This window comes from Bombyx mandarina, chromosome 15, assembly GCF_030267445.1.
Source record: "Bombyx mandarina strain Sakado chromosome 15, ASM3026744v2".
In the NCBI taxonomy this organism is placed as follows: Eukaryota; Metazoa; Arthropoda; class Insecta; order Lepidoptera; family Bombycidae; genus Bombyx; species Bombyx mandarina.
Genome location: NC_143221.1, coordinates 8,505,680 through 8,531,610, shown reverse-complemented (window position 1 = coordinate 8,531,610; position 25,931 = coordinate 8,505,680). Strand labels below are relative to the sequence as shown.

The window sequence follows — 25,931 nt, the reverse complement described above, 5'->3', positions numbered from 1 at the left end:
TACAAAAGATTATTAAGTGTATAGTCTATGGTTAGAACATAGATTATACACTTAATATATTTAATATGAGTCGGAAATGTGAGAATTTCAGAATCAGTCAGAATGTTGTTTAATCTTTATATTAGTTTCTAGTTTTATTTGTTAGATTTATCAAATTGTTTTGTCCATGTTGATTCTAAGTAGTACTTGTAATGTGGAAGTAAAATCATTTCCCAGATGGCGTGGACAGCTGTAAAAAACCAATTTAAAGAAACCTGGTTAACAACTTCGCTCAGTTTGATTTTATTTACGGGAGTTACTTATTTTTTATTGTGGGCTGAGGTAAATAGTGTGCATTAAAACGACAACATGAGATTCATCAGTTCACGAAAAGTTCAGTCTAATATACATATTATAGATATTTTGTATAATTAAAAAAAAAAAGCTCATATTTACACTAAATAAGAATTAGGGAATTATTACATAGAAAATTTAAATAATGTTCGCTGTTCTATGAATTTGCAGAGTCAAACAATTAAAAGCAACTTGATGTTAGAAGAACTGATATCAGCAGCTATAAGTATAGATGTGCACACAGAAGACCAAGCCAAACATTATGAAGGACAAATTGTTCATATCATAGGCCCAATTGAAATACTGGAACCTATATCTGAGCCTGACTACAACATACAGGTCCAGGCCGTCAAATTGAGGAAAAGAGTACAAATGTATCAGTGGATTGAGGAGACAACGTAAGTACATTCTGGTTAATTTAATTCTAAGCTATCTCTGTCATATTATTGAAACTATTTGCCTTATGTGTTTAGATACAATTTCTAAAACTTTACAAATGTTTAAATTTTATTAAATTATTGCATGCGTGCAGAACCATTCTCAACTAAACATTCTAAGATCAGATTGAACTCTATACATGTCTGCTAATGACTAATATTCTATCTGATCTTTTCAGAGAGCAAAACAATTTTCTGTCAGAACCTGCAGAAGAATACCAGAAAACTTATTGGTATCATAAAGACTGGAGGGATTACATTGTAGATTCAAATCTGTTTTACATTAGACCTGGTCATCACAACCCTACATCAATGCCTTTGTTTAGTGAGACGCATATAGCTGAAAATGTCAGAATAGGCTGGTTGTATCTTGGTAACAAATCATATTTTGTTGTTGTAATAGCCCATATTGCTTGCTTCCTTAGTGAAAAATATTTTTGTTTCTACCTAAGCTGAGAGCCTTGAGAGGCTATATCAGCGTTGCCTTAACTAGAGGTGAGCTCACAGGGCTCAAACCTGACGACATTGCTAACACGTACCCTAGCAAGAGCCGTGCTTCGCAGAATCTACCACCGGATCGGAAATGCGACCCACTGAGAAGATCTGGCAAGAAACTCAGTGGGCTGTGTGTGAGGGTTAAGACAAAGATTCTAAACTTGTCCCTAAGCTAATTTTAGTAGAGAAGTGAAAGTTTTACTAGGGTCAAACTGTACTAATATAAACCTTGCCCATCTAATCGCTTACATGTGGTTATTATGAAAAAATTCACAGGTAACACGATGAAGGGACTGTCCAGCTTTGGTACCTACATATACTGCCATTTATATTATAATAACAGCTATCTCATTCATTCCTTAAATTTCATGTTTGTATACCTAATTCTATTCTAAATTTTGGTTCATTCGTCAATTTGACTATTCTGATTTAAAAAATTTGAAATATTCGTCCACTAAATGCACAAGCAAATTATGAAAAGCGCAAATAATTATAACTTATTTGTTAGATAATTGCTTTACTTTTTGCAGGCACTGATGTAAAACGTAAGGTAAATGACTATTACGAGATTTGGTCAGATTCAAGGCCTGATAGGAGTGACATTAAACTACACTCAGGATTTTACTATCACGGTGAAAGCGCATTGGAACACAAAATAGGAGATTTGCGAATTCATTTTAGTTATGCTGGACGACAAGATGACATAGTAAGTTTATTTTATTCTATTTTAAAATGGACAAGATGACATAGTAAGTTTATTTTATTCTATTTTAAAATGTATCCTAGTGCCAGGGTGTATTATAAGCCTGTATGTACTACCCTGCCCATTTTGCTGAAAAGTATTTATGTGTTCCAGTTCGGGTAGACTCTGTTTGGGTGGGACAGTTATTACATTATATTTGAGACTTAACATCATGTATAAAGATGGGTGGTGCTATTTACATTGTTGTGTTCATGGATTCCTACAATCACTAAACCAGATGTGCATTGGTAGCTGGTTTATATAGGATATCTGTAATAAAGTAAAATTTATTCTGGCAAAAATGTTATTGAATCATAATCATTAGTCTACAGTAATGAAATTTCCCCCTGTTGGTAAATGCTGCTCTCCCATTACATGCTTCTGCGATATATGTGCGAAGTCCTAGTTGCAGAATGTCTAACCTACCCTTTGAACTGAAATGCAAAAGAACGTTAGGAAATAAGGATTGGCTAAAATTCTGTTTTTGAATGATCATTAGAACCTGTTCTAACAACAGTTTTGCGTCATTTCAGTACACAGCAGTGGGTGTTGTAGAGAGTGGAGTGCTCCAACCATACAGTTCATCATCATTCCCATCAGCAGACCCAATCTCATTGTTTCGAAAGGGTTCCTACACTTTACAACATCTGCATGAGTTAGAGAGGAAAGATGCAAATGTACACACTTGGAAATATAGACTGCTTGGTTTCATTCAAGTTTTTGCTTCTGCAATGACTTTACATCCTGACTGGATTACACTATGTAAGTTTTAAATAGTAATTTTTTAATATGCTTGAATAATAAGAAAGTTGAAGAGTCATTTTAATAAAATACTTTTTATAGAGCAATGATTGCTTGCTATTTAACCAGTTTAGGAAAAAGAGTAATCAATAGTAAATTATTTTTTTGTTGCAGTTTTACAGTTTTCATGGATATCACATAATCTCAGAAGATGCACAAGGGCTTGGGTCAACTTGGTCTTGTCGTTTTCATACTCTTGTTTCATCATATCATTTCCTTGGTACGTCCTCTGGTACTTTATTGTGACCTACAATTAAATTGCAGTTAAAAATTTGCTTGCTTAAATGATCTCGATTAAACATGTTAGTGTAAACAATAAATCATCTTTGTTTTGCCTGTACAAAAAATTTGATACCGATAATACTATTTATAATTAAAAAAAATGTGTTCACAGGTTACTTCACAAACCGGTGTACGGCGTGATAATAGTGGTCTACTCTGTAATACCTCTTCTATATTACTCTACGTTATTGACAAGACGCGAAGTGACCGAATCTATGTCATATAGAAGATGGAACGACGATATTCGCTGAGCGCGATAGCTCAGATCGCATTATGAGCTCCCTTCCCTATTTCACTGAGGTTTCTGGTGAAATCAACCCATTCGGATTATGTTGTGTCTCTAAACTTAAAATGGATAGCGGATGAATGAGCTAAATTGTCATAAGCATGTTAATGGGTTTTGTGTATCTGTGACAGGAGACACGTGATCTAATAAAACAGTATAAATTAATATAATAACAATTTTGTTAAATTTCTACCGAAATGCACAAGGCATCAAGAACTATTATTTTATTTTCTTAAATGATTAGGATAAGGACATGCCAAAGATTTTTCCCGATTGCCACCTCGATACTCACGATTTGGTCAGTTGCATTGTTCAATTGCTCGGTCGGTGGATAGTAACTGAAGAACTCTAGAAATGGACGGAACATAGACGACGAAAAACATTACATACTTCTAAATGAAAAGTTGTGTTCGTGCTCACTCCTATAATACTTAATTTCTTTACATTAAATATTAATAAACGAACCACTGCCTTTCAATTGTTGGAACGTTTTCAGATAAATCTTAGTTGAAATTGAGACTTTTTCCGTTAAGCGTGCGTTGACATGTATATCACGCTCTCGAAAATAGGCTCTATAGTACAAAATGGTACGGTCTGTCTGCTGGGGTTTGAAACTTCATGAAACGTACGTAACACTAAGACGAAAGTCCGCCTTCGCCGGTACCAGTCTTGATAATAGGACGGGATTTCGCCCCGGGAAGATCCCGCAGGCCGACAGCCGAGCACCGGACGCCTCTGCACCCGGTACCCGACGGCCGTCCACTCCGCCTGTTTCGCTGAGGAGCCGAAGAGGGCTCCCATTCTCTTTCGCGTTCCTCAGCCTCACGAAACGTCATGACCAGGTCGCAAAACCTGGCCATGGCCTCCCACGACCTCTGGTCCTCTAAGACGCGTTTTTTTTTTCCTACCTAAGCTGATAGCCTTGAAGATGCGGAAGGAAGAAGAGGTCCCGTCCCAGCACCGCGATGAGATATCGTCGCGAGACTTAAGAGCCACCTGGTGTTGTGAGGTCAGCGGAACAAATCCATTTTTGCGACATAAGATCGAAATTTTCATTATATTCAATAACGAAAGTCTGTCCATACTTCGTACATAAATACATGAACGCTTCGTGGTATAAATAGGGAGGTTGGTGTTGCCTACCCTCATCGGTTCAATAACACCGAGTATACAATGAAAATTTCAACGACGAGTATGAACGCATATGTTAGAATAAATATAACTATACATATAAATTTCCTAAAACGTCAGTACAAATTAAAGTAATAATTACGTAAATTATATTGTATTAACATCAAAAGTTTCGCTTAATAATTCTCGATTTATTAAAAAGATCATTAGTTAATTTTCACGTAGATCTCCAGTAGTACCCACTTAACACCACCAGGACCGTGAGCTATGTCACTCATGTAGGCAGAAAAAGAATTCTCTATACACTTTTAGAGTTCTTTTGAAGAGTAATCTCTTTAAAATTTCATTGTTTAAAATCTGAAAGTGCATTTGCGTAGTTGTTTTTCTATTAGATACCTACTATTTTATCCGTACTAATAAAATGTGCGTTTTTCGATTTTTGTTTTTGGGAATAATAATATTATATTAAGATTATGGGTAAACGAAAATCCTTTAAAAAACAACTGAACTTTTCTGCAGTAGGTTTGTTGCGATTGTCGCTAATACGCGCTGATTTAGTTTTTTTCAAACATAAAAAACAAGACATTCTTGATGTAGTAAAGTCAAAAACAAAATCGTTCTATTGCTGCTAAACGTTTACGCAGGCGCACACTTACAAAGCCTCACGTCAGCTGATCGAATTCAGCCCCAAAGAATAAAATAAGAGTTCTGTACTTTATAGGCCCTAATTTTAGTGGTATCTCGAAATTTCGGAAAACATACTTGTCGCGATTTAGTAAAATGTATTCGTTTTTTTCTCATACATAAATTCAATGAAGTGATTGTGTGTGAAGTGTGCAATAAAATTGGCAATTGTTGTTCGAGTCGTAGCATTTTACGTACTTTGAATAAAAATGAAAGCCGCAGCGATGTCGGTGTGGGTTTTCATAAATCTCCTTTGCTTTGGAATGTGCGGATATTTGTATCTCATTTGGTCGCAGTACTGGATGTACATTGAGAAGCAGCGGTTGTTTACTAAAACACCGAGCAACGAACCTAAAGTTAGAGCATCAGTGTTAAGCTTTATAGCTGCGTTTCCTGAAAATCAATTTTCAAAATCTCTCACTAACTCAACAATTTACAACGATTCTGCTCGTAAAAAACGAAGGTCAGCTGTCGGGGCAGTGTGGAGCAGTGGCGTACTTCAATCTGCCAGCAAATTGTCTTCATCTCAAACGTCGATTAACATCGTAAGAAAAAGCCAAGGAAGCCCTAGATTTCCGAACATCCACAAACCTTTGTTAGAATTTGACACAGATAAATACATATGCGATGATTTCACTTCTATAGAATGCGAAACTCGTACAAGAGAATTTAAAGAATTGTTATTAAAAGAATTTCATAGAGTTTTAATGGGAGAGAGTAAAGTATTTCGATCGGGTTTGGATATGCACAATACTTACGATGTAAAATACAAAAGTGGCCCCAAGAATGCGTTATCAAAACACGACGTGATGTGTGCGTTAAAGCGCATAAAAGTGAATACGGTGACCAAGAGAGATGAACCTTTTGCACGCTACGATTATCAAATTCCTGAGGGTCCCCTTCAAGACGGTACATTTTATAATACTTGCGCTGTCGTCAGCAGTGCAGGAGCTCTGCTTGGATCAAGATTGGGTGATTTCATAGGTATGCAACACTTGCCACGGAGTTTCAATATCGTAAAAGTGTTTGTAGTATGTCTATTTGTGTTATTTATTCAATTGGAGTTTCAGTTACTTTCTATACCATCTTAACAATCCAAGTTGGAAAGGCTTATTGCAAATTTAAAAAAATTAAGCAAGTCTCTATATAAACTTAGAAGTTAGTTAAACGCTCCACAAATCAATATGTCTTTTTTAAAATAATTAGTGGAACCCGGTCGCGCTTCACTATAGCGCTAAATGTATGAACATTTCCTCGTAGGTTAAAAAAAACACACACACACACACACACACACACACACACACACACACACAATCAAAACTACTTTTACAGCCTCGTGTCAATTATTTTTATTTTATCATTTCCGACGTTTTTTATATTTTTAAGTTTTCGTAGTTTACGGACGACACTGAATCATTAATCCAACAATTAGAAAATTTAATTTGAGAGATTATTTTAACCTTCACACACAATTATTATTCATGTAAAGCTAATGCAATGCCAAGAAACTGCTGTGTTGTTAAATTGCAAATAAGAAATTATTTAGGTATGAATATCTATAAAATCAAATAACACTTGTATAGAACCGAGCATCACTTTAGAACGGTTTTCGATATTCGAAATATCGGCATTAATAAAACAAAAATAAATGGGTGATTAACCATTAACGTTGAGCCCGTGTCTACAAAGGTCCGCAAAAACCGAACAAAATGCCACATCATTAATTATTAATAAATTTGGCAATGGTTCATTATAATACAATAAAACATTATTACAGTTGGTTCGGTTAAATGTGGTATCCATGAACCACGAGAAACACTTATCATGGAACAGAAGTTCGATGACAAAAATATATACAAAATATTCACGATTTTTTCCCCCTACGTTTAGCGTACCTAGTGCATGTGCGCGAATGAGTCACTCACTGCGCATGAGCTGGCGTGATATATGAGTGTCCACGAATTCTATACTTGCCTAACTACCTACATCAGTTTACTAGCATGTTTACAGTTACGTCCCAAATGTGATTTTGGTAATGAAATATTTATGTTCGGGGGCAACAAACTGTAGGTAATTTGCACTATTATATCGCTGGTTTCGCTAATAAACTATCGAAAAAAAATCTAGTACTTTCCCGATACTATTCGATTATAGTCAATAATTTGGATAGACGAAAATTTAGGATTGAAACGATCGTTTCTCGTGTATTTACTTACTTATACTTACCCGCTATTTATAGCTAAGTAAATAAGTATAAAGTACAAATTTCTTCGTACCGAGCGTTTTAATATTATTAAAACTTATTAATAATTAGAGTCTAAGAATAGCAAGAAGCTTATGAATTTAAACAAGGCATTTAGATTTAGACATTAGCCATATTATTTAAAGTCACTGTCACTGTACTTTTACCTTAAGTATAAATAAACTCCCAAAAAACGAGACCAATAAATTTAAAGTGTTCATAAAAAAGAACTAATGACAGTGAAATAGGTATACATTCTTACAAGCATATTTAGACTTGATGCATTTTATTAGAAGCGGGTGATCGACCGTGTACCTATTGTAGCGTTATCGGATTCGGATCTTTTCTTTGTGGAACACAGTATTGATATTCATGGTCGGCCTCCTTCGACGAACGGCCCAAATCATATGCGAATTACACGAATTTTTATTGTTCTGCATGGGGATTTACTAATTACTCAGTCTATGCAGTAACGCAATAAAAAATATCCTTTTTTTGTGTTATATAATGATACAAATATCAAAACTGATTGAGGATCTTTTAGCAAAGATGTTAATGTAAAACACCAACGTATGTTCTAGAAATAGTGTAGTTAAACAAAAACCTTTAAAGATGCGGGAGCAACGGCGTTTGTAGTAAAACTATGTAGGTATATCTAGAAATATAATTTGATTTAACGTCTCTCAAACAATATTAAGAAATATAAAAAATGAAACTTTTTGTATTGCATTTTTCTTTTCGTAATAACAAAAATACGGAGAAAGACTATTCCAAGTACTGAGTCACTTTTTGAGTCGTTTTATTTTATAGCTTTGCGTTACTCACTGTGTAACCGCAGGACAGGCTTTGTCTTTACTTAAAAACAGAGATACCCCTTTTAACTGAGACTTGGAACAGACAGTGACACACACTTCCGACATAAGGTACACATGTAAGGATGTTCTTGATTAAACTTATCACGTTTTTTCCTCGCAATCGCTATGAAATCGCAATCGCGGAAAAAAGTATGGACGCACATAAAGAAATAATGAAGTATAATTTAAAATGAGTAAACAAATACTGCTTATTGCTGTTCAATGATAATTTTTTACTGGTGGTAGGACCTCTTGTGAGTCCGCACGGGTAGGTACCACCGCTCCGCCTATTTCTGATGTGAAGCAGTAATGCGTTTCGGTTTGAAAGGTGGGGCAGCCGTTGTAACTATACTTGAGACCTTAGAACTTATATCTCAAGGTGGGTGGCGCATTTACGTTATCTATCGTTACGTTATTATTTACGACATCTATGTCTATGGGCTCCGTTGACTACTTAACACCAGGTGGGCTGTGAGCTCGTCCACCTATCTACGCAATAAATAAAAAATGGTTTGTAAAATTAAATGTTTAAAATTTGACGCATACAGTGCACTGCGCCAAATGATAGATTATAAAAGGCTTCACTAACCCTATTGTTTGCAGAGAAGTACGGAATATTACGAAATAGGCCGGTGTTCATCTCATTTGTCAAGTTATTATCACACAATTATAATGACGAACACGATAATTGCTCGTAAAGAATCTAGCGCAGTTTCTAGTGATTGGAAAAATTGTTTGTGATTGTCATGTCATCTCGATTTTATCATAAACCCAACGGAGCAGAGTTCGTGTTCTCGGAACATCGTAAGTGATATGCTGTACTGCATTTTGTGTGCCACTTGTTTCGGACTGAATTTGCTTCGATTCGGGATTCGAAAACGGGTCCTTAACGAAATAGACTACAGCAGCGTGCCCGTACCTTATGATAATGTCACAAGGGTTGTGAACGATAATTATTTAGGCTCAGATGGGCCCTAAGCGCAAGATTGTAAGACATTGATGTCATTAAAAAAATATTAATCTAATATTTAAAGTAAATTTATACTAAACATAATACGTTTAGAGATGTTTAATTAAAAAGTTCCAGTAAAAGATATTTAATTTTATTCCTCAGTCGAGATTTATGTATTTGCATCGATAGTCGAATCGGCGAATTAGTAATTAAAGTGTTCGTTGTGTGAGTGAAACAACAGCGCAAAAAAATTATAAAAGATTTACTAGTGGTAGGACGTCTTGTGAGCCCACACCAGTAGGTATCACCATCCTGATTATTTCTGCCGTGAAGCAGTATTGCATTTTGGTTTGATTCTGGTTTGGGACAGCCTACTACAGAACTGAGACTTAAAACTCATTTCTCGAGGTGGGAGGGCGGCATCTACGTTATTTTTCTCTGAGTCTATGGGCTCCGGTAACCATTTGACACTAGGTAGGTCGTGAGATAGACCACCAATCTAAGCAATAAATAAAACAGATATAAAAAATATACAAAAAAATATTTTATTTTTTATTTTGGGAAAACGTATTCATTAGCTGTTGCATGATGCATATATTCGTGGAATCCATCGTAATAAAGGAGTAAAAATTACAATATACAAGTGACATTTGTACAGTACGCGTATTGTACCTTTGCCCTTCTATATTTGTGATTGAAAGATAAAATGAGTATATACTATAAACAAGTTGTTAATTTATGATTCAGGAGAATAATAACCAACAAGTGCTGATAGGACTTAAGATTCAGCATGGAACACTTGGATAAACGTTAGTGATGCATTTCTCGGTAGTTATCTATACTAATATTATAAAGGAGAAGAGTTTGTTTGTTTGTTTGTTTGAACGCACTAATGTCAGGAACTACTACTGGTCCAATTTGAAAAATTCTTGCACGGTCAGATAGTTCATTTATTGAGGAAGACTGTAGGCTATATAATATCACGCTAAGACCAATATTTTCACATATTTTCACTTTCTACTTAAGTAAAGAGGCAAGTGAAATTTAGCGTTATGCCAAAGTAACTATTACGCGCTGACGAAGTCACGGGCAAAAGCTAGTTAGAATATATTATTAGAATTTATGAATCGTGATCCGTTATTCAGAGAACGCTGCTGCTCACATTCTCTGGTGAATATTTTAGTTACGACAATAATGGGAAAGATGGGGTGGTGCTATATGGTGGTGGCTATATGGAGGCTTGTGGAGAGTATTAAGCGGTAGGCAGCGGCTTGGCTCTGCCCCTGGCATTGCTGAAGTCCATGGGCAACGGTAACCACTCACCATCAGGTGGGCCGTATGCTCGTCTGCCTCCAAGGGCAAAAAAAAAAAAAAGGTGCTACCACGAATATAAGCCCAAATAGCCAGATGCCTGTAAGCACAAATTCATTTCAGTTAGAGCACCTGATGTATTTTACTACAGTACCTAGGTACTGTTTTGATCAAGCTAGAAGGAGGATTATGAAATTATCAAGTTTTATAAGTAATTGTAATGTTTATGTCTATTGTTCCGCTTTCTTGTATGATTCAACAGCCTCACGGAAGCTTATCTCTTCATTATTGTCATTTTACACATAATAATGTGTAATGACGACTAGCGTACAAATGATGCATTTATAATATTAAGTGGTCTTTAAATAGTTTAGAAATACACCTACTCAAAGGCTAGTATAGCTGTAGCTACGAATTGTTTTTTTTTATGATTGAAGAATTACATACTTGTGGCCCGGAGGCCTTTCCAGTTTCACTAGGACAGGTGGGCGAGCAAAGCTGGCTCAGCCAGAAGGGGTGGGATTTGCTAACAGCTGCCCGAGCGCCTCCGAAGGAGACCTTTTTTTTTTTTTTTTTTTTTCGGTTAGGGGGCCGAACCTCCTACGAGGTCCCCGCGCAAAAGGGGCGCGCGGGGTATGTGAGACTCAACGGTCTGCATGGTGTTGTGAGCAGACCGCGGGCCCAAGGATTTTAGGACCCACCCACTAAACGACTCCCCTGCACTCTTACACCCGACGTCCGATCCCCTCCGAGGTCAGAACCCGGATGAGGTAGGGGGGCTACCGCGGTCAACACTACATCCAGACGGCGCGGCTCACCCCAAGGACGCCCAGCCGACGGAGCCTTCGAGGCGAATCGAAGGCTCTGAAACGTCGGCCGTCTCGGTACGGCAGCCCGTCGGGCCGCCCAGACGGTGCCGCTGGTGTCCCGGAATACCCCGCTGGACCAGAACCAGACTGCCGGGTCGGGACGTGATACACCGTCGACCGGTCGCTCTATTCACCCCACGGCAGCGCGCTAGAGTGCTGGTAGCGCGCCGGGCGGCCTCACGCCCTCAGGTCGCCCCTTGACCTTCACCGGAGAGAGGCCGCTACCTACAGGGGCCGGGACGTACGGGCGTATTCCCGCCTCCGGCCCCCGGCTCGACGGCGACGGATCGGTGCGGAAAGGGAAGAGCTCTCCCTCTCTCGCTCCGCCGCCTCCTTCTGCGAGATGGTGGACTCGCAGAAGTCGAGCATCGCCTTCCAGGACGCGTCGCTGCCGAGCATCGTAGCGACGACGCGAGGCAGCGAGAGGTCCTCTCCTATGACCGCGACGAGGGCGGCGCGTTGCTCGTCGAATCCAGAGCAACGCGCCAGTGTGTGTTCCGCTGTGTCATCCTCGTCACGGTCCGCGCAGTGGTGGCACTGCGCCGTCGGTTCCCTTCCGGCTATTTTGAAAAGGTACCGGCCAAAACAACCATGGCCGGTCAACATTTGCGTCAGCCAGAAGGTGAGGCATCCGCGGTCACGGCCCACCCAGTCCGCGAGAACCGGGCGGACCGCCTCGATGGTACGGAGGCCGGCCGACGGGTCCGCCAAGCGGCGAGACCACGCCTCCAGCACGGACCGCCGAGAGTGGAGCCTCCGCTCTCGAACTACTCCTTCGCCGGGGCGCCGTTCCCCCCTAGAGCGGAGGTCGCTACGCCACCTGTAATTGGCAGCGAGCGCCTCCGCCTCCAGGTCCCAGGGTGGCGCCCCGGCGAGCAAGCACGCCGCCTCGAAGGAGACGGTGCGGTATCCTCGGATCGCCCTGACCGCGATCGCGCGCTGCGGACGTCGCAGCGCCGCGACGTTCTTGCGGGTCAGGGCGTGGCACCATACGGGAGCACCGTATAGTGCCATCGACCGCACCACCCCCATGTAGAGGCGGCGCGCCACCTGATCGGGACCTCCGAAGGAGACCTAACAACTCAAGAGCAACTGTTTTTTTTTTTATTGCCCTTGTAGGCAGACGTGCATACGGCCCACCTGATGGTGAGTGGTTACCGTCGCCCATGGACTTCAGCAATGCCAGGGGCAGAGCCAAGCCGCTGCCAACTGCTTCGCGAATGAATCTACTACCGGATCGGAATCGCGACCCGAATTGTTTTAAGTTTTCTCAGCCATCTACACGACAAACACTATAATTTATAGGGTTCTTTCCGCTATTTTGATAGTTTACGAGTCCTGGCTACGAGGCTGTGAGCTGGTCCACCAATCTAAGCAATAAAAAAAAAAGTACTAGCGTCCCGCCATCGCCTCGCTTCGGAAACTGTTATTTATTATTGATTTCTCCACTATTTGATGGATGTTATTATACATATAAACCTTCCTCTTCAATCACTCTATCTATTAAAAAACCGCAACAAATTCCGTTGCGTAGTTTTAAAGATTTAAGCATACATAGGGATATAGGGACAGAGAAAGCGACTTTGTTTTATACTATGTAGCGATCTACAAGTACAAAAAGTATCTAAAAGTGACTACTTCGGATAACAATTATTATCAAATCCGGGGTTCGCACATCTCTAACTTCTAAAGAACATCCGGACCGAAAATTTTTCTTGTTTTTGTTTTTTTCCTTTATTGATGCACAAAACAAATTACAACTATAGAAGTTATAAGTTCAACTATTTAATATAACAATCTGGATTGCAATTGAAAACAGGTGCATACAGAAAAATTATAACAACTGAACAAATGCATTTTTATTTTATTTTTTCTACTTTTGCCGATAGCCTTGAGAGGCTATTTCAGCTTCACCCTAACGTATGTAGGTGAGTTCACGGGGCTCAAGCCGGAGTGTCGCTAATACTGACCCTAGTAAGAGCAGTGCTTCGTAGAATCTACCACCGGATCGGAAACGGGACCCACTAAGAATATCCGGCGAGAAACTCAGTGGGCTACAAATGCCTAAATATCTTGTGTGTATATATACATGTATACACATACACATAAATACACACACACACACACAAACACACAGACACTCAGTCATATGTACGTTACTATCTAATTAAATTTAATCTCATGTATCATTAACTGGACAATAATAATTATTTGAGAATATGTTTAACTAATTTACAATATTTATAAAAACTATTTTCAAATACATCAAGATTAGTGTTGTTACTTGCCAATATATCTGATCTTGGAATAGACATTTGATATATTATATTAGCCTGACGAGTTCTAAATTAGAATGGAATATACATACATATTATATACATGTTATCGAATGAAAATACAAACGTGACTGCAACTATATTATCCGACCGCTATATAAGAACAATATTTATATCTTTTTTTTGTTTTTTTTTTTTGCTTTATGTATATTGTGAAATGTCCGAATCTTCATTTTGGCCTCTTATCTATTGATTTTATGTAAAATATTTTATTTCGAAAATAATTGCTGGATAATTTAATTAAACAACGCAGTTTGCGTTAACGTGTGAATAAATGTTTTTTTTTTTTATTGCTTAGACGTGTGGACGAGCTCACAGCCCACCTGGTGTTAAGTGGTTACTGGAGCCCATAGACATATACAATGTAAATGCGCCACACACCTTGAGATATAAGTTCTAAGGTCTCAGCATAGTCACAACGGCTGCCCCACCCTTCAAACCGAAACGCATTACTGCTTCACGGCAGAAATAAGCGGGGCAGTGGTACCTACCCGTGCGGACTCCCAAGAGGTCCTACCACCAGTGAAAGTATTACTCGATGTTACTCCTTCACCGTAAAAGTATTGTTTTATTTTTGTAAAACAGCATTTATCCTTAAACGTTTTGCTATACCTACCCTCGTTGATGCGTACATTTAAACTGTTTCATCAAATTACAATGAAATAAATTAAATTGGTTTCATAAAATATTACTCGTGTAAAAACAACTATTTATAAATTTTACAGTATTTTCCCAGTTGATTCATATTTTATATTTATAAAATATATTCTGCTTACTCTGGATCGGAAATTAAACTTAATTTCTATTATTTTATTAAGGATAATAAATCATTGCTGCATTAGTAATGTACAATATGAACATGCAGATGGATGATTGTAGCCTGTATGTAATATTTTTTAATTCACTCTCAATAATTTAAAACGGTAAAACAAATCTGATTTTTCTAGTCAACTGAATGCGTGTATTCGTAGCCTTCAAATCTACTTTTCGGCGCGCACTGCGGTGCCGTAGGTCTGACTCTGGTGTAGTCGGTGTGGTGGAGCTCGATGGGGTTTAGTCGGTAGTTGGTTTTGCGGGACCAGCGCCTCCCGCGCCTTTTTCAAGGTGTAGTCTCCTGCGAGGAATTCGGGGAGGTGGAGGACCTTGGCCCTCCTCGTCTCCCTCTTCCTCTCGGGAGGCGCCGGAGTCCGACATAACCCGGTCCGTTACCCCCCCCTTGACCGGGGATCTTGAATGTCCTATCACTATCAGCCTAAATACGACCACTGCTCGATATAGGCCTCCCTCGAGGTCCACTGTCCGGTCTAACGGTATACTACGACTTTCGTGTACTTGTGTAATAATAATAACATTTAAATTTTACTGGTTGTAAGGCGTCTTGTGAGCCCATACGGGTAGGTATCACCGTCTTGCCTATTTCTGCCGTCAAGCAGTAATGCGTTTCGGTTTGAAGGGTGGGGCAGTCGTTGTACTGTACACCTTACACTTAGAACTCATGTCACACTGTGGGTGGCAGCCTTTACGTTGTTGATGTCTATCTCTTCTTCATCACTGCTGAGGTTCGGAACCACACGTGACTTTCCTCCATAGTGCTCGATCATGAGTGGCATGGACCGTCATGTATAGACTATAATACCACCAACTGCTATCTTAACCAGATCTGACCATTGGCTGATGTTCTGCCCACGGCACGCCTGCCTTCTATGCGACCCAAAATGATGAGCTTCTCTAATTCATGTCCGGGAGACCGCATGATGTGTCCGAAAAAGCTTATAGCACGTTATTGGCAGACGGCAGAAAGCCTTGATGTGCTCCGGTAACCACTTAACACCAGGTGGGACGTGAACTAATCCACACAAATAAGCAATAAAAGAAATTACATTTGCAGATTCACATGATATGGTGTTAAGATTTAACAATGCTCCGACTGATAATTATACAGACGACGTCGGATCAAAGACAACGTTCCGTGTCTTAAATTCTCAGGTAATTTAAAATAAGTAATCGAAGTAAGGTATAAGACTTTTAATCTTAAATAAGCAAGTCGTTTAGTTATAGCTTCTAGGGTCTTCTAGCACTATTATAAATATATTTTTATTATAATCATAAAATCGTATGTAAATAAATAAAATGAAAAATACAGAATCATTATACTTCTGATAAACGAATGAGAGTATTTACAAAGAAAAAATCCCTGAAAAAAAGCTGTTCAAGCTTTGAACAAAGGAAAAGCCTGTCGGTGTAAGGTCTGGTGAGTACGATGGACAACGCAATATTTCCAATTCTAGTTCTTGTAGCCTAGAGACCGTATGCTATGTTAGGGTACCGACTTAGGGTACCGATGGATCATTAATTCACACAATATGAGACGAGTGATCACAGTAACGTGAGAGTATGCCATATGTTGAACAATTATTCATACAAATGTGCGATAGAATTTTTTTGGTTGGAGGAATTGCTGATGGCATGCAGGTCTAACCAATTTCACAAGAATGGGTAAGCTCGGGCTTAGCCAGGAGGTTTGGAGTATCTTAACAAATACCCGAGCCTTTGCGAAGAAGGCTTAACAGCTTAAAGGCAACTGCTACACTAGTGCCTCTGCGACAGGATTGCAATCGCAACCCGATAAGAAAATTGAACGAGAAACTCAACTTTTTCTTTTTTTTTTCTTCCTACCTAAGCTGATGGTCTAGAGAGACCATGTCAGCGTCGCCGGGCTAGTAGGTGAGCTCACGGGGCTCAAACCTGTAGATGTTGCTAACACGAACCCTAGCAAGAGTCGTGCTTCGCAGAATCTACCATCGAATCCGAAACGCGACCCACTGAGAAGATCCGGCGAGAAACTTAGTGAGCTGTGTCTGTGGGTTAATTTACTCGCCGAGCCCTTCGCAAGCGACGGGTTCGACGAGAACGATGACCGGGGAAACTCAACGGGTGTGTAGCATCGTACTCGTTCCGTGCATGAAACTCATGCTCTGACGAACGGGGGAATTCAGAATTACAATTCCTGCATACGGTGAATAAGTGTTCAACATATTGCATAGGACACATTTTTTTTTTGTCAATTAAAAGTTGCATATCAAATAAATGCGTTTGAAAATTAATAACGAATTAGTTTGAGAGGGAGTCTGTTAAAAAAAGATTCACTGTTAAATAGCAGGGGTGCAACGAGTTACTGATCAGCCGGCGTAAGGTAATAAAACAACTAAGCTATACGTTAATGTATGAATACGTTAAATTCCAGGTTGTATCGAAACCTGAATATAAATTTCTAGAAGATCCATTATATAAAGGCGTTTCCATAATGATCTGGGATCCGGCGAACTATTCGTCTACGCTAGGAGAGTGGTATAATCATCCTGATTTCCCGTTGTTTCCTGTTTATAAGAAGTAAAGTATATTATTTTAATATCGTCGCTACCATTTTTCCTCGGTATTTTTTTTTTACCAATATTAGATTTGTTTAAAAAAAAAACGGTACAATAATCAAATGTGACGAACAAAAATGTTTACTCGTATTTTTAAGCTGCGGCTACATTTACAAAACATACGTTCTTACCTATGAAATATGATATTAATAATATGATTTTAATTCATAATTTTGCAGATTTCTTGAGGAGACGCCAAATGCGGATGCGCATTTATTAAATCCGCAGGTATTATGGTCCCTATGGTCGGTCCTTCAAAACGTATCGCCTTATCGCTTACGAAGAAATCCACCATCTTCAGGTTTTATTGGTGAGCTTCCTGAAAATATTAAACAGAAACACTAGTTAGAACTAAATTTGGTAGACTTAAAAGCAAAATTAATATCAGACTCAACATATTTGTTGAAGTTAATTTAATCAAATTATTGTGTGTTCGTGTTTCATTTTTTCTCCTCATTTGCTCATCTACTATAATCTCAATTTACACAAAAATAATTAATTGGTCGCCATAAACGGATAAAGCTTATCGGTGATTGCTCCACATTTGTGTAATTTCAGGTTTGTGGTTTTCCCTGAATCGTTGTCGCAGAGTTCGCGTTTTCGAATATGTACCGTCAACACGTGCGAGTCGCCGGTGTCATTACTATGCACATCGCGATGACGTCGCGTGTACATTCGGGGCCTGGCATCCATTGGCACAAGAGAAGGCTTTGGCTGAAACCCTAAGGGATAATTCGGATGTCGACGCCTTTCAACGAGGTTTCATTGATATTTCCGGACTAGCTACAATACAATGTTAAGCTGTCTTTAATTGAGCGTTGATTATGCAAAAAAATGGTTTTATTCCGACCAACGCTTCTGGTTTACGTGTCAATATAGGACAATTTAGGAAATCAGTTTTGTTGACGAAAAAATTACATATGCATAATACTATATTAAATAACGAGCTCATACAATCATTGAAAAATAACTAAAAATATATAGAATCTAACAACGTATTTGTTATGAATAAATAAGGGAAAAGAGTTACGCAAACTGCCGAAATAAATTTAATTGAATGCGATAATAACAAGGGTCTTCCAATATAATTATATACATACGAGTATAATACATTTAATTTTATATTACTGTTATAGATTCATTGTAGTCAGTTAAAAATAGTATGTATTTATTGTAGCGTTGTGTATTGTTATTTATAAATGTACCTTTCTGAGAAGTTCTAAGATAAGATTTTACAGAGTGTATATTGTGCGGAACGTTTTATTATTATTGTCACAACATTAATATAACTGGGCAATTGACCTAGTGCTTAGGGAGACAGATTTTACATATGTAGGGTAAGTCCGGGGTAGTTGGCCATAGTTTTTTCTAAGCTCTGTCAAAAATCAAATACTTATGTTTTTTTAATTATATTTATTTTTCATTAATCTTTGAAGAATCAACTATCATATTTTAAACAAAAAAGTAACAATTTCTAAGAAGATCACCTTATTAATTCAAGTTTTTCTTAATTCACAATTGGCCATCTCTCCCAAGGTATCCAGGTGTGATGGCCATAGTATTAAAGGTAAAATGGCCATAGCTTAATTCTAGACTTATAATTACTTTTTGGTCTTATTTTCTACTTTTAAGTCTTGTTTTCTCCTCTTCGTCACAACTGGAGCACGTCGTTTTAAATTCAGTGTAGTGTTCGTGAACTCAATACTGACACACTGTACATTGAGGCCACTCTTCGATGAGAGGTGTTTCGTAGTAATTTTCACCACCACGCCCAAGACAATTATCCTTTTCGAGTCTCTTTCTTTTCTCATTCTTATCTGACAGTATTTTTAATAGAATATCGTCACTATTCTCATATACGAATGGCTTTTCTTTTTATACATTGAACAGTCCTTTTATTGTATTTTTTCCTTCTTTGTTTTGACACATATTATTACTTTCTTTTTTATACTTTTTTCTGCAGCATTTTTCTAGTTTAGATGTGTTCTTTCGAAGTCAAATGTGTTTCAATTTGCTTTGCTCATTTAAGCACTTAATCAGTTTTTCTGGACTAGGTGATATATCCTGTAGAATTCGAGATGGCAGTATAATCTGGATCCTTACTGAACGAAGCCTCTTTCGGAGTACTCGGGTGTGAAACATTAGACATCGTGGCAGTTTTAACGCGGGATTTTGTAAACACGATTATTAGGCATCTAAAACAAATAAGAAAATACATTAATACTTTGCAGAAAACATCATTTCTGTAACATGGCACCATGGCCATCATATACCGACTGTACTTGGTCATCTCTCCTTTTTTTCCGGGAGAGATGGCCACAACAAAATCTAAAACAAGCCATGACACGAAACAAACCATTTTGAGATTTTAAAGTAGCACTGTTTTTATACTTTGCATCAAATACAAATATCACCATAATTTAAAGAAACTGATACCACAATTATGTAAAACATAAAACATCAAATAAATATTTACAATAGTCGAAACAAAAAACAAAGGATTTACTTACTTTTTATGCTTTTTTCGTCAAATATTTTATCGCACTGTTGCCCTTACGCACGACGCGCAGAAAATTAAACGTTAATCAGTGGCATTTAATGAACGGTACCTTGAAATATTTCGATAGGCCATCTCTCCCATATGGCCATCTACCCCGGACTTACCCTATAGTACAGCAATTAAGACTTCGACCTTATGGTATCTAGATGGGGGGAGGTAACAGCATTGTGATATCTATAGGCTCCTGTAACCATTTAAAGTAAGGTGAACCGTGAGCTCGGTCTAACCATCTAGAGACAAAAGAAAAATATAAAGCTTATGATAAGATATTTGCTGAGCTTTTTTATATATACGAAAGATAGTTTGTGTAATTGAATTATTTCCGCGATCATCAAATCGATGAGACAATGTATTTTTTTTGCAAAGCTATCAAAGCCATATTCTTGGCATACGTATTTATGTGGCATGAAATTATATTTATGATATATAAGAAGAACCTCAATACATTTAAGGTAGTCGTAGACTTCATTAAAATGCTTAAATATTTTAATCTCGCATTTATTATTTTAATTTCATTATTGTATTTCATTATTGTAATATTTTCAGTTTAGTTTATTATCGTAATAGAATGTTTAAGTTTATACTGTTCTCTGAATGTATTGATGACAAAATGAATGTTATTAAATTTTTTTATTTTAAAATTAAAAGTTTTAATACTTATTATGATCTATGATTTCAAAAAGTTTTTATCTGTAATAATCCAAGAAATCTATAAATACGAAGTACGTACAGACGTACTTATACCACATACCGGTTCACCGGAAAATTTAAGTTCGCACTAAAACGCATTGCCGGAAATAACGTCATGAAATTAACACGGCTTAATGTGATTCAAGTATAGCTATGTCGACCATGATGGACAAGGGCACCCGTCTTGTGTTTTTAGCAATTTGCGAGCACACATCAAGCAGGTGCTACTGGAATACTGATCGGGTATCACACTAACTGTCGTTGATTAGTGATTCAAAGCAAGCGTGCGGCATTAGCACAACATCCGAGTCGCTGCCCCGACGGCTACCACACAAAAAAACCTACAGCCCAAATGTTTTCTACTCAAAGACATGCGTACTTGGTGTGTATAGCTTTAAACATGTCATAAGAGCAAGGGCGCAGAACAAATGGAATTAGCAGTCATTGGCTTGTGGTCATTTCGCGTTTTTATGTTCCGCACGTGCCGTGCCAGCTGTGCTGCGTCGCTTCCTTCTTCGTTATACATCTCTGATGTTCGGTTATCAACGGTCATGAATATTAACCAGGTATCGGACAGCTAACACATTTATATTCCGAAAATTTAACGCCAACCTACAACTCAATACTGGGTATAGAAGACATCTAATAATGTACTAGGTGTTTGTTCGTCCGAGTATTTGTTGTGGTAACACGAAACGATCTTATTTTCCGTGTGGACTATGAATTAGATGTGATCGCACTTTGTTGAATGTGTTAGTTAGGTCATTGGCTCCGAGATATGCGATTTCTTGGAATAGTTCAGTGATGCGAATGCCGAGTGCTGATGCGATAAATTCCAGAGCTAGTAAGGCACTAGGTATTCCGTCAACATAGAGGTAATGCTGTCAGTGTACTAGGAAGCGCTGGATATCTGCCTATTCAATCCCATCGTTGGCCGTCGTCCAGCGTTCATATGTAGATAGTGCATACATTTCTAATAAAGCTTACTTCCCATAGACATATTTACAGTGTAAACATTTCCTATTTTAATATTACGTATAGGTAAGTAATACAGGTAGTAGATCAAGAAATTTCTTTGTCATCAATCTCGAAGGCTATGAGATGATATCCTTCATTGTCTGTCTCGCTGTTGCCCGTAAACGATGATAGCTGCTAATTAGCGGTTAGCTGACTTGATAATTCTCTTATTAATATATATATATATTATCTACTTATCTATCTATCTATCTATCTATTATCGTAAGCTCAAGGAGCAGACAGAAATTATAGTACGGCAACACCTTAAAATATGAAGTTGATGCCTCGAATCGTACAGTAAAACAGTTTTCTCACACTTGAAACCGTTTTGCATAAATGAATCAGGGTAGAAACATGGATAAGAAGATGATAGTACTATCCCATTCAGTGCACAATGCATCCTACCACCAGTTACTGATTACGAAAATTTACTAATTATACGTGTTAAGCATATAAGACTATCTGTGAACACCGCATGGGAGGTACAGGCATTGGTTGCTTAGAAAAACTGATATCTGCTATCAGGTTTTAAGCTCAGATAATAATATAGCTTCATTACTCGATATGCTTGCATTAGACGCCTTCAGCTCTAACACTAGGAGCAGGCTTAGGGATCTCGGTAACCGTACTCGTCGAACTCGACAAAGAGTTCGCCGTGCAACCTAACCCATGAATCAGCTCGCTGAGTTTCTCGCCAGATCTTCTCAGCGGGTCGCGATTCCGATCCGGTAGTAGATTCATTCGCGAAGCAGCTACTCTTGTACTGTTAAGTCTCCGTCGGAGGCGCTCGGGTAGCTGTTAGCAAATCCCACCCCTCCTGGCTGAGCCTTTGCTCGCCCACCTGTCCTGGTGAAACTGGAAAGGCCTCCGGGCCACCAGTAATACTTCAATCATAAAAAAAAAAAAAAACTCGATATGAATACATTGACCTGTCAAGTATTCAATATACATATTCCCAAATACATACAACATTGGCGTTTTCTTTATACTAAAGAGTACATAAGGCGTGAACACACAAATGACAATAACTTACACTTATGTGTCGGCCACATGTCCATACACATGCCCTTGACGATGAGCGGAGGTTTATGTGCGTTGTTCCTTCCGCACGTCTAATAATAAATAATCAACTTATGGATATCAAATTATGCGCCATTGTTATAACTTACCATTATGGATTTACTCAGATATGAGAGATTAATAAAAGTTTATTTTCGATGATATTTAATGCTCAATCGAGAGTCACAAAGATGTAAGATCAATGCACTTATTTCACGCATTGCAATTATATTTTTATGTCGTTTACAAAGCTCTTGAATTACTACGAAATGTACATGGGGACGCAAAGTTAGCAGTGTGCCCTCTAACTGGGTCGATCCTCTGAATCATGTTTTCAATTGGCTTGAAATTGTCTGATTCATTTCTTATTTGTTTTCATTGACGCACGAGCGTATTAAAGGTTCAAATTATTCTCCATAGTGATTAATTAATATGGGATCAGGAAACCACAAAAATAATCTTCCTTCTATGAATTTCATTCTCACCTAATTGGTCAATATTGTTGTATTTATATGAAATAATCAATAGAATTTGAAGTCAAGCAATTTTTCGCTTTGCCGGGAACAAGAAATTAATTTTACATGAATATCAACTACAACCAAAAATGTAACAAATTCTCAGAGCACTGCTCACAGGTGTGCGATCGATTCCAGAGGCAGTCACCTACGCAGATGACCAAAACGCTTGTCATAGAGTAGTTTAAGCCTGATATTAAAATTAAATAGATAAAATATAACAAACAAAATAACAAGTAAATAAATAAAAAGATGTGTGGTGTCGTGGGACACCGGATAGGAACGAAATTCCTTATTATAAAAATATTAATTTTAAGTTCTATTCGAAATATAAATAAAATAATTATTCAGGTATACTTTTTTTTTTTTTTTTATCGATAAAAATAAAAGCAACTACTTTACAAACTTATCAACTTTATTTTATTCACAATGATTTATAAAAAATATATTATAATAAAAATATTTTATTTTTTGTACGTTATTAAAAAGTTAATCGTACACTGTGTGCATTACTAATAAAAATCTTACGTTACGGACGTTTTTTCCCGGTTAGGGTACCCCTCCGCATCGTCCCATGAGGAAATTCGTTCCAAAATAAATCGGCATTAGCGTCATTGTGTCTATGGTATTGTCAACGTACACGAACGAGGCGGGAAGTATCGTTAGTCAGCCAAAAAAAAAATTAATTTCGCTCTATTTCCTGTGGTATTTCCCTAATACGTTCTTTAAAATTAATTAATCATTACTCCCTGAAACTCTGTTCTATTTAGACAAAGTGTATGCATCGCTCTTACCGAGAAATGATTGCCATGACTCATATTCATCTTCATGTTTCACTACACACTATATTAAATCTCTATATATAAAAATGAATTGCTTTTCGTTACTCTCGCTAAAACTCGAGAACGGCTGGACCGATTTGGCTAATTTTGGTCTTGAATTATTTGTGGAGGTCCAGAGAAGGTTTAAAGGGTAGATAAATGTGAAAATGCTCCGAATTAAATAAAAACAACAATTTTGTTTTTCCTTTGATGTGTCCCCCGTCGGACGGATTCCTTTTGTTTGTTTTAAGTTTATTTTATACCAAAGTTTAGATTTTTTATTTTTGGATTGAGGCACTACGAAGTCTGCCGGGTCAGCTAGTATATGTATATAGTCGTAAACATTAATATGGAAATGGAACTTTAGCAACTGCTTAACCTTTTACAGTCAGGAGGAAATCGCCGGACTTCCGCCCTTCTCTGGGGATACTGGGCGGGGTATGTCAGAATCGAACTGACTAAAAGCTCCTATCGCTCAACAACCAACGTCCAAACCTCGCATGACACAGAACTCATGAAAAGGCAAAGGGGGGAAAGTGAAGCGTTTAGTGCGGAGCACATCTCTCCCATCACCCTCCCCCTCGGGACGCCGGACTGGCGGTCGTCGGCGCCAGGACCACCAGCCCTCTCGGTCGGCAGACTGTCCGAAGCCCGCCTAGATGGCGCCGGTTAGAGTGGGTCACCCTACGGGATACCCCGCTGGGCCAGAACCAGCGTGGGTCGAGGATAGCCGGCCTTCCATCACCCGGATGCTCTTGCGTAAAACGCGTGCAGAGCAGCTTGCACATCGTCTTCTTAGGCCCCCCTTGCCGGTCCCCAGACCGACATGTGAGAGGGACCCGAAACACTTAGAGGGCCAGGGCTTGGGCGAGATCCGCCTCCCTGGGCCCCGCTCGACGGCGGCGGGATTGTGCGTCTCTCACGCGCCTCGCCGCCTCCTTCTGCGAGATGGTGCACTCGCAGAAGTCGAGCATGGCCTTCCACGACTCGTCGCCGCCGAGCATCGATGCCACAACACTCGGCAACGACAAGTCGGTTCCTATTTTTGCGACGAGGACACGGCGCCACCCCTCCCATGCGGGGCAGGCGACGAGCGTGTGCTCTGCCGTGTCCAAGTCGCAACCACAATGGTGCCACTCTGCCGTCGGCTCGGCTGTGATCCGGTGCAGGAACTCACCGAAACAACCATGCCCAGTAAGCACCTGCGTGAGCCGAAAAGTGAGGCGTCCTCTGTCACGATTCACCCAATCCACAAGGACCGGGCGAATCGCCTCGACGGTCCTACGACCAGCCGAAGGATCGGCCAGCCGTCTGGACCATGACTCCAGCACGGACCGCCGAGATTGACCCCTCCGCGCTCTGACCACACTGGGGCTGGGACGCGCCCCGGGCAGTCATACCCGATATTCCACAAAAGGGGGCCGAGCACCGACCCCTGTAGAACACCGCGCACGACCGGGAACCGGTGCAGGATCCCACCGTGTTCAGTACACGTGACCGATCTGTCCTCTAAGTAGGAACTCACCAGCCGGCCAAGGTAGGGGGGCACTCTATGTCGTTCCAGCGCCCCCCCTATCACGGACCAGGGCAGGGTGTTAAACGCATTGGCGATATCGAGCGACACCGCCAAAGCCACCCCACCCCTTAGCAACTGCTTAGGTACTTATTAACTTCTAAAAATTTTAAGGTAACAAACAGTTATGATACCCAACAAAGAGTATACATTTTCAAGAATCCGGCAGAAGCGTTCCGAACAATGAAATGTTGAATTGAGCAATGGGTTTCATATGCGCGAACTTAATGTGTCTCAATAATCTCTAACCTAAAATATCGCATACATATGTCAGAAAACTAAAAATACTGTTAGTTTATTTTAATCAGATTTAAATTCAATTTTTTCCACCAGTAGGTAGAAATTTTGAAATTATTTTATTTTTTGTTGATTTAGTGCTTAGTGACCAATTTTATTCCACAGAGTCCGAATTAGATTCCGAGTTGGAGTCCGTGTATCTGTGTAGTACCTACTCATTATTTTCTTAACCATTACCTAAGACGCAAAAGAAAATCCTATGTTGTAGAATGTGGA

General features: G+C 39.0%; 2 protein-coding genes across 3 annotated transcripts; both read left to right on the top strand.

Annotated features, from left to right (window-relative positions):
* Positions 1 to 16: 16 nt before the first annotated feature.
* Tmem43 (Transmembrane protein 43) lies at positions 17 to 3,840 on the top strand. 2 transcript variants are annotated; one of them, XM_028182893.2, is made up of 7 exons: positions 17 to 321; positions 505 to 731; positions 950 to 1,143; positions 1,796 to 1,971; positions 2,541 to 2,769; positions 2,923 to 3,028; positions 3,203 to 3,840. In XM_028182893.2, exons 1-7 carry the CDS (start codon positions 217 to 219, stop codon positions 3,339 to 3,341), a joined length of 1,176 nt encoding a protein of 391 aa, XP_028038694.2. In that variant the 5' UTR covers positions 17 to 216; the 3' UTR covers positions 3,342 to 3,840. The 2 variants fall into 2 exon arrangements, with proteins under 2 accessions (XP_028038694.2, XP_089589389.1); XM_089733263.1 differs by having other exon boundaries at positions 229 to 372.
* A 1,420-nt stretch (positions 3,841 to 5,260) lies between these two features.
* SiaT (beta-galactoside-a-2,6-sialyltransferase) lies at positions 5,261 to 18,515 on the top strand. Its single transcript, XM_028182910.2, has 5 exons — positions 5,261 to 6,175; positions 15,644 to 15,741; positions 17,000 to 17,145; positions 17,363 to 17,493; positions 17,742 to 18,515. Exons 1-5 carry the CDS (start codon positions 5,401 to 5,403, stop codon positions 17,981 to 17,983), a joined length of 1,392 nt encoding a protein of 463 aa, XP_028038711.2. The 5' UTR covers positions 5,261 to 5,400; the 3' UTR covers positions 17,984 to 18,515.
* The last annotated feature ends 7,416 nt before the right edge of the window (positions 18,516 to 25,931 follow it).

Bases quoted from the DNA above. Each gene is read 5' to 3' on its own strand.
- Tmem43 (XM_028182893.2), top strand. From the start codon at position 217: ATGGCGTGGACAGCTGTAAAAAACCAATTTAAAGAAACCTGGTTAACA. The intron at 732-949 runs GTAAGTACATTC...TGATCTTTTCAG, and splicing joins CAGTGGATTGAGGAGACAAC to AGAGCAAAACAATTTTCTGT. The intron at 2,770-2,922 runs GTAAGTTTTAAA...TTTTTGTTGCAG, and splicing joins TCCTGACTGGATTACACTAT to TTTTACAGTTTTCATGGATA.
- SiaT (XM_028182910.2), top strand. From the start codon at position 5,401: ATGAAAGCCGCAGCGATGTCGGTGTGGGTTTTCATAAATCTCCTTTGC. The intron at 15,742-16,999 runs GTAATTTAAAAT...GTTAAATTCCAG, and splicing joins TCCGTGTCTTAAATTCTCAG to GTTGTATCGAAACCTGAATA. The intron at 17,494-17,741 runs GTGAGCTTCCTG...GTGTAATTTCAG, and splicing joins ACCATCTTCAGGTTTTATTG to GTTTGTGGTTTTCCCTGAAT.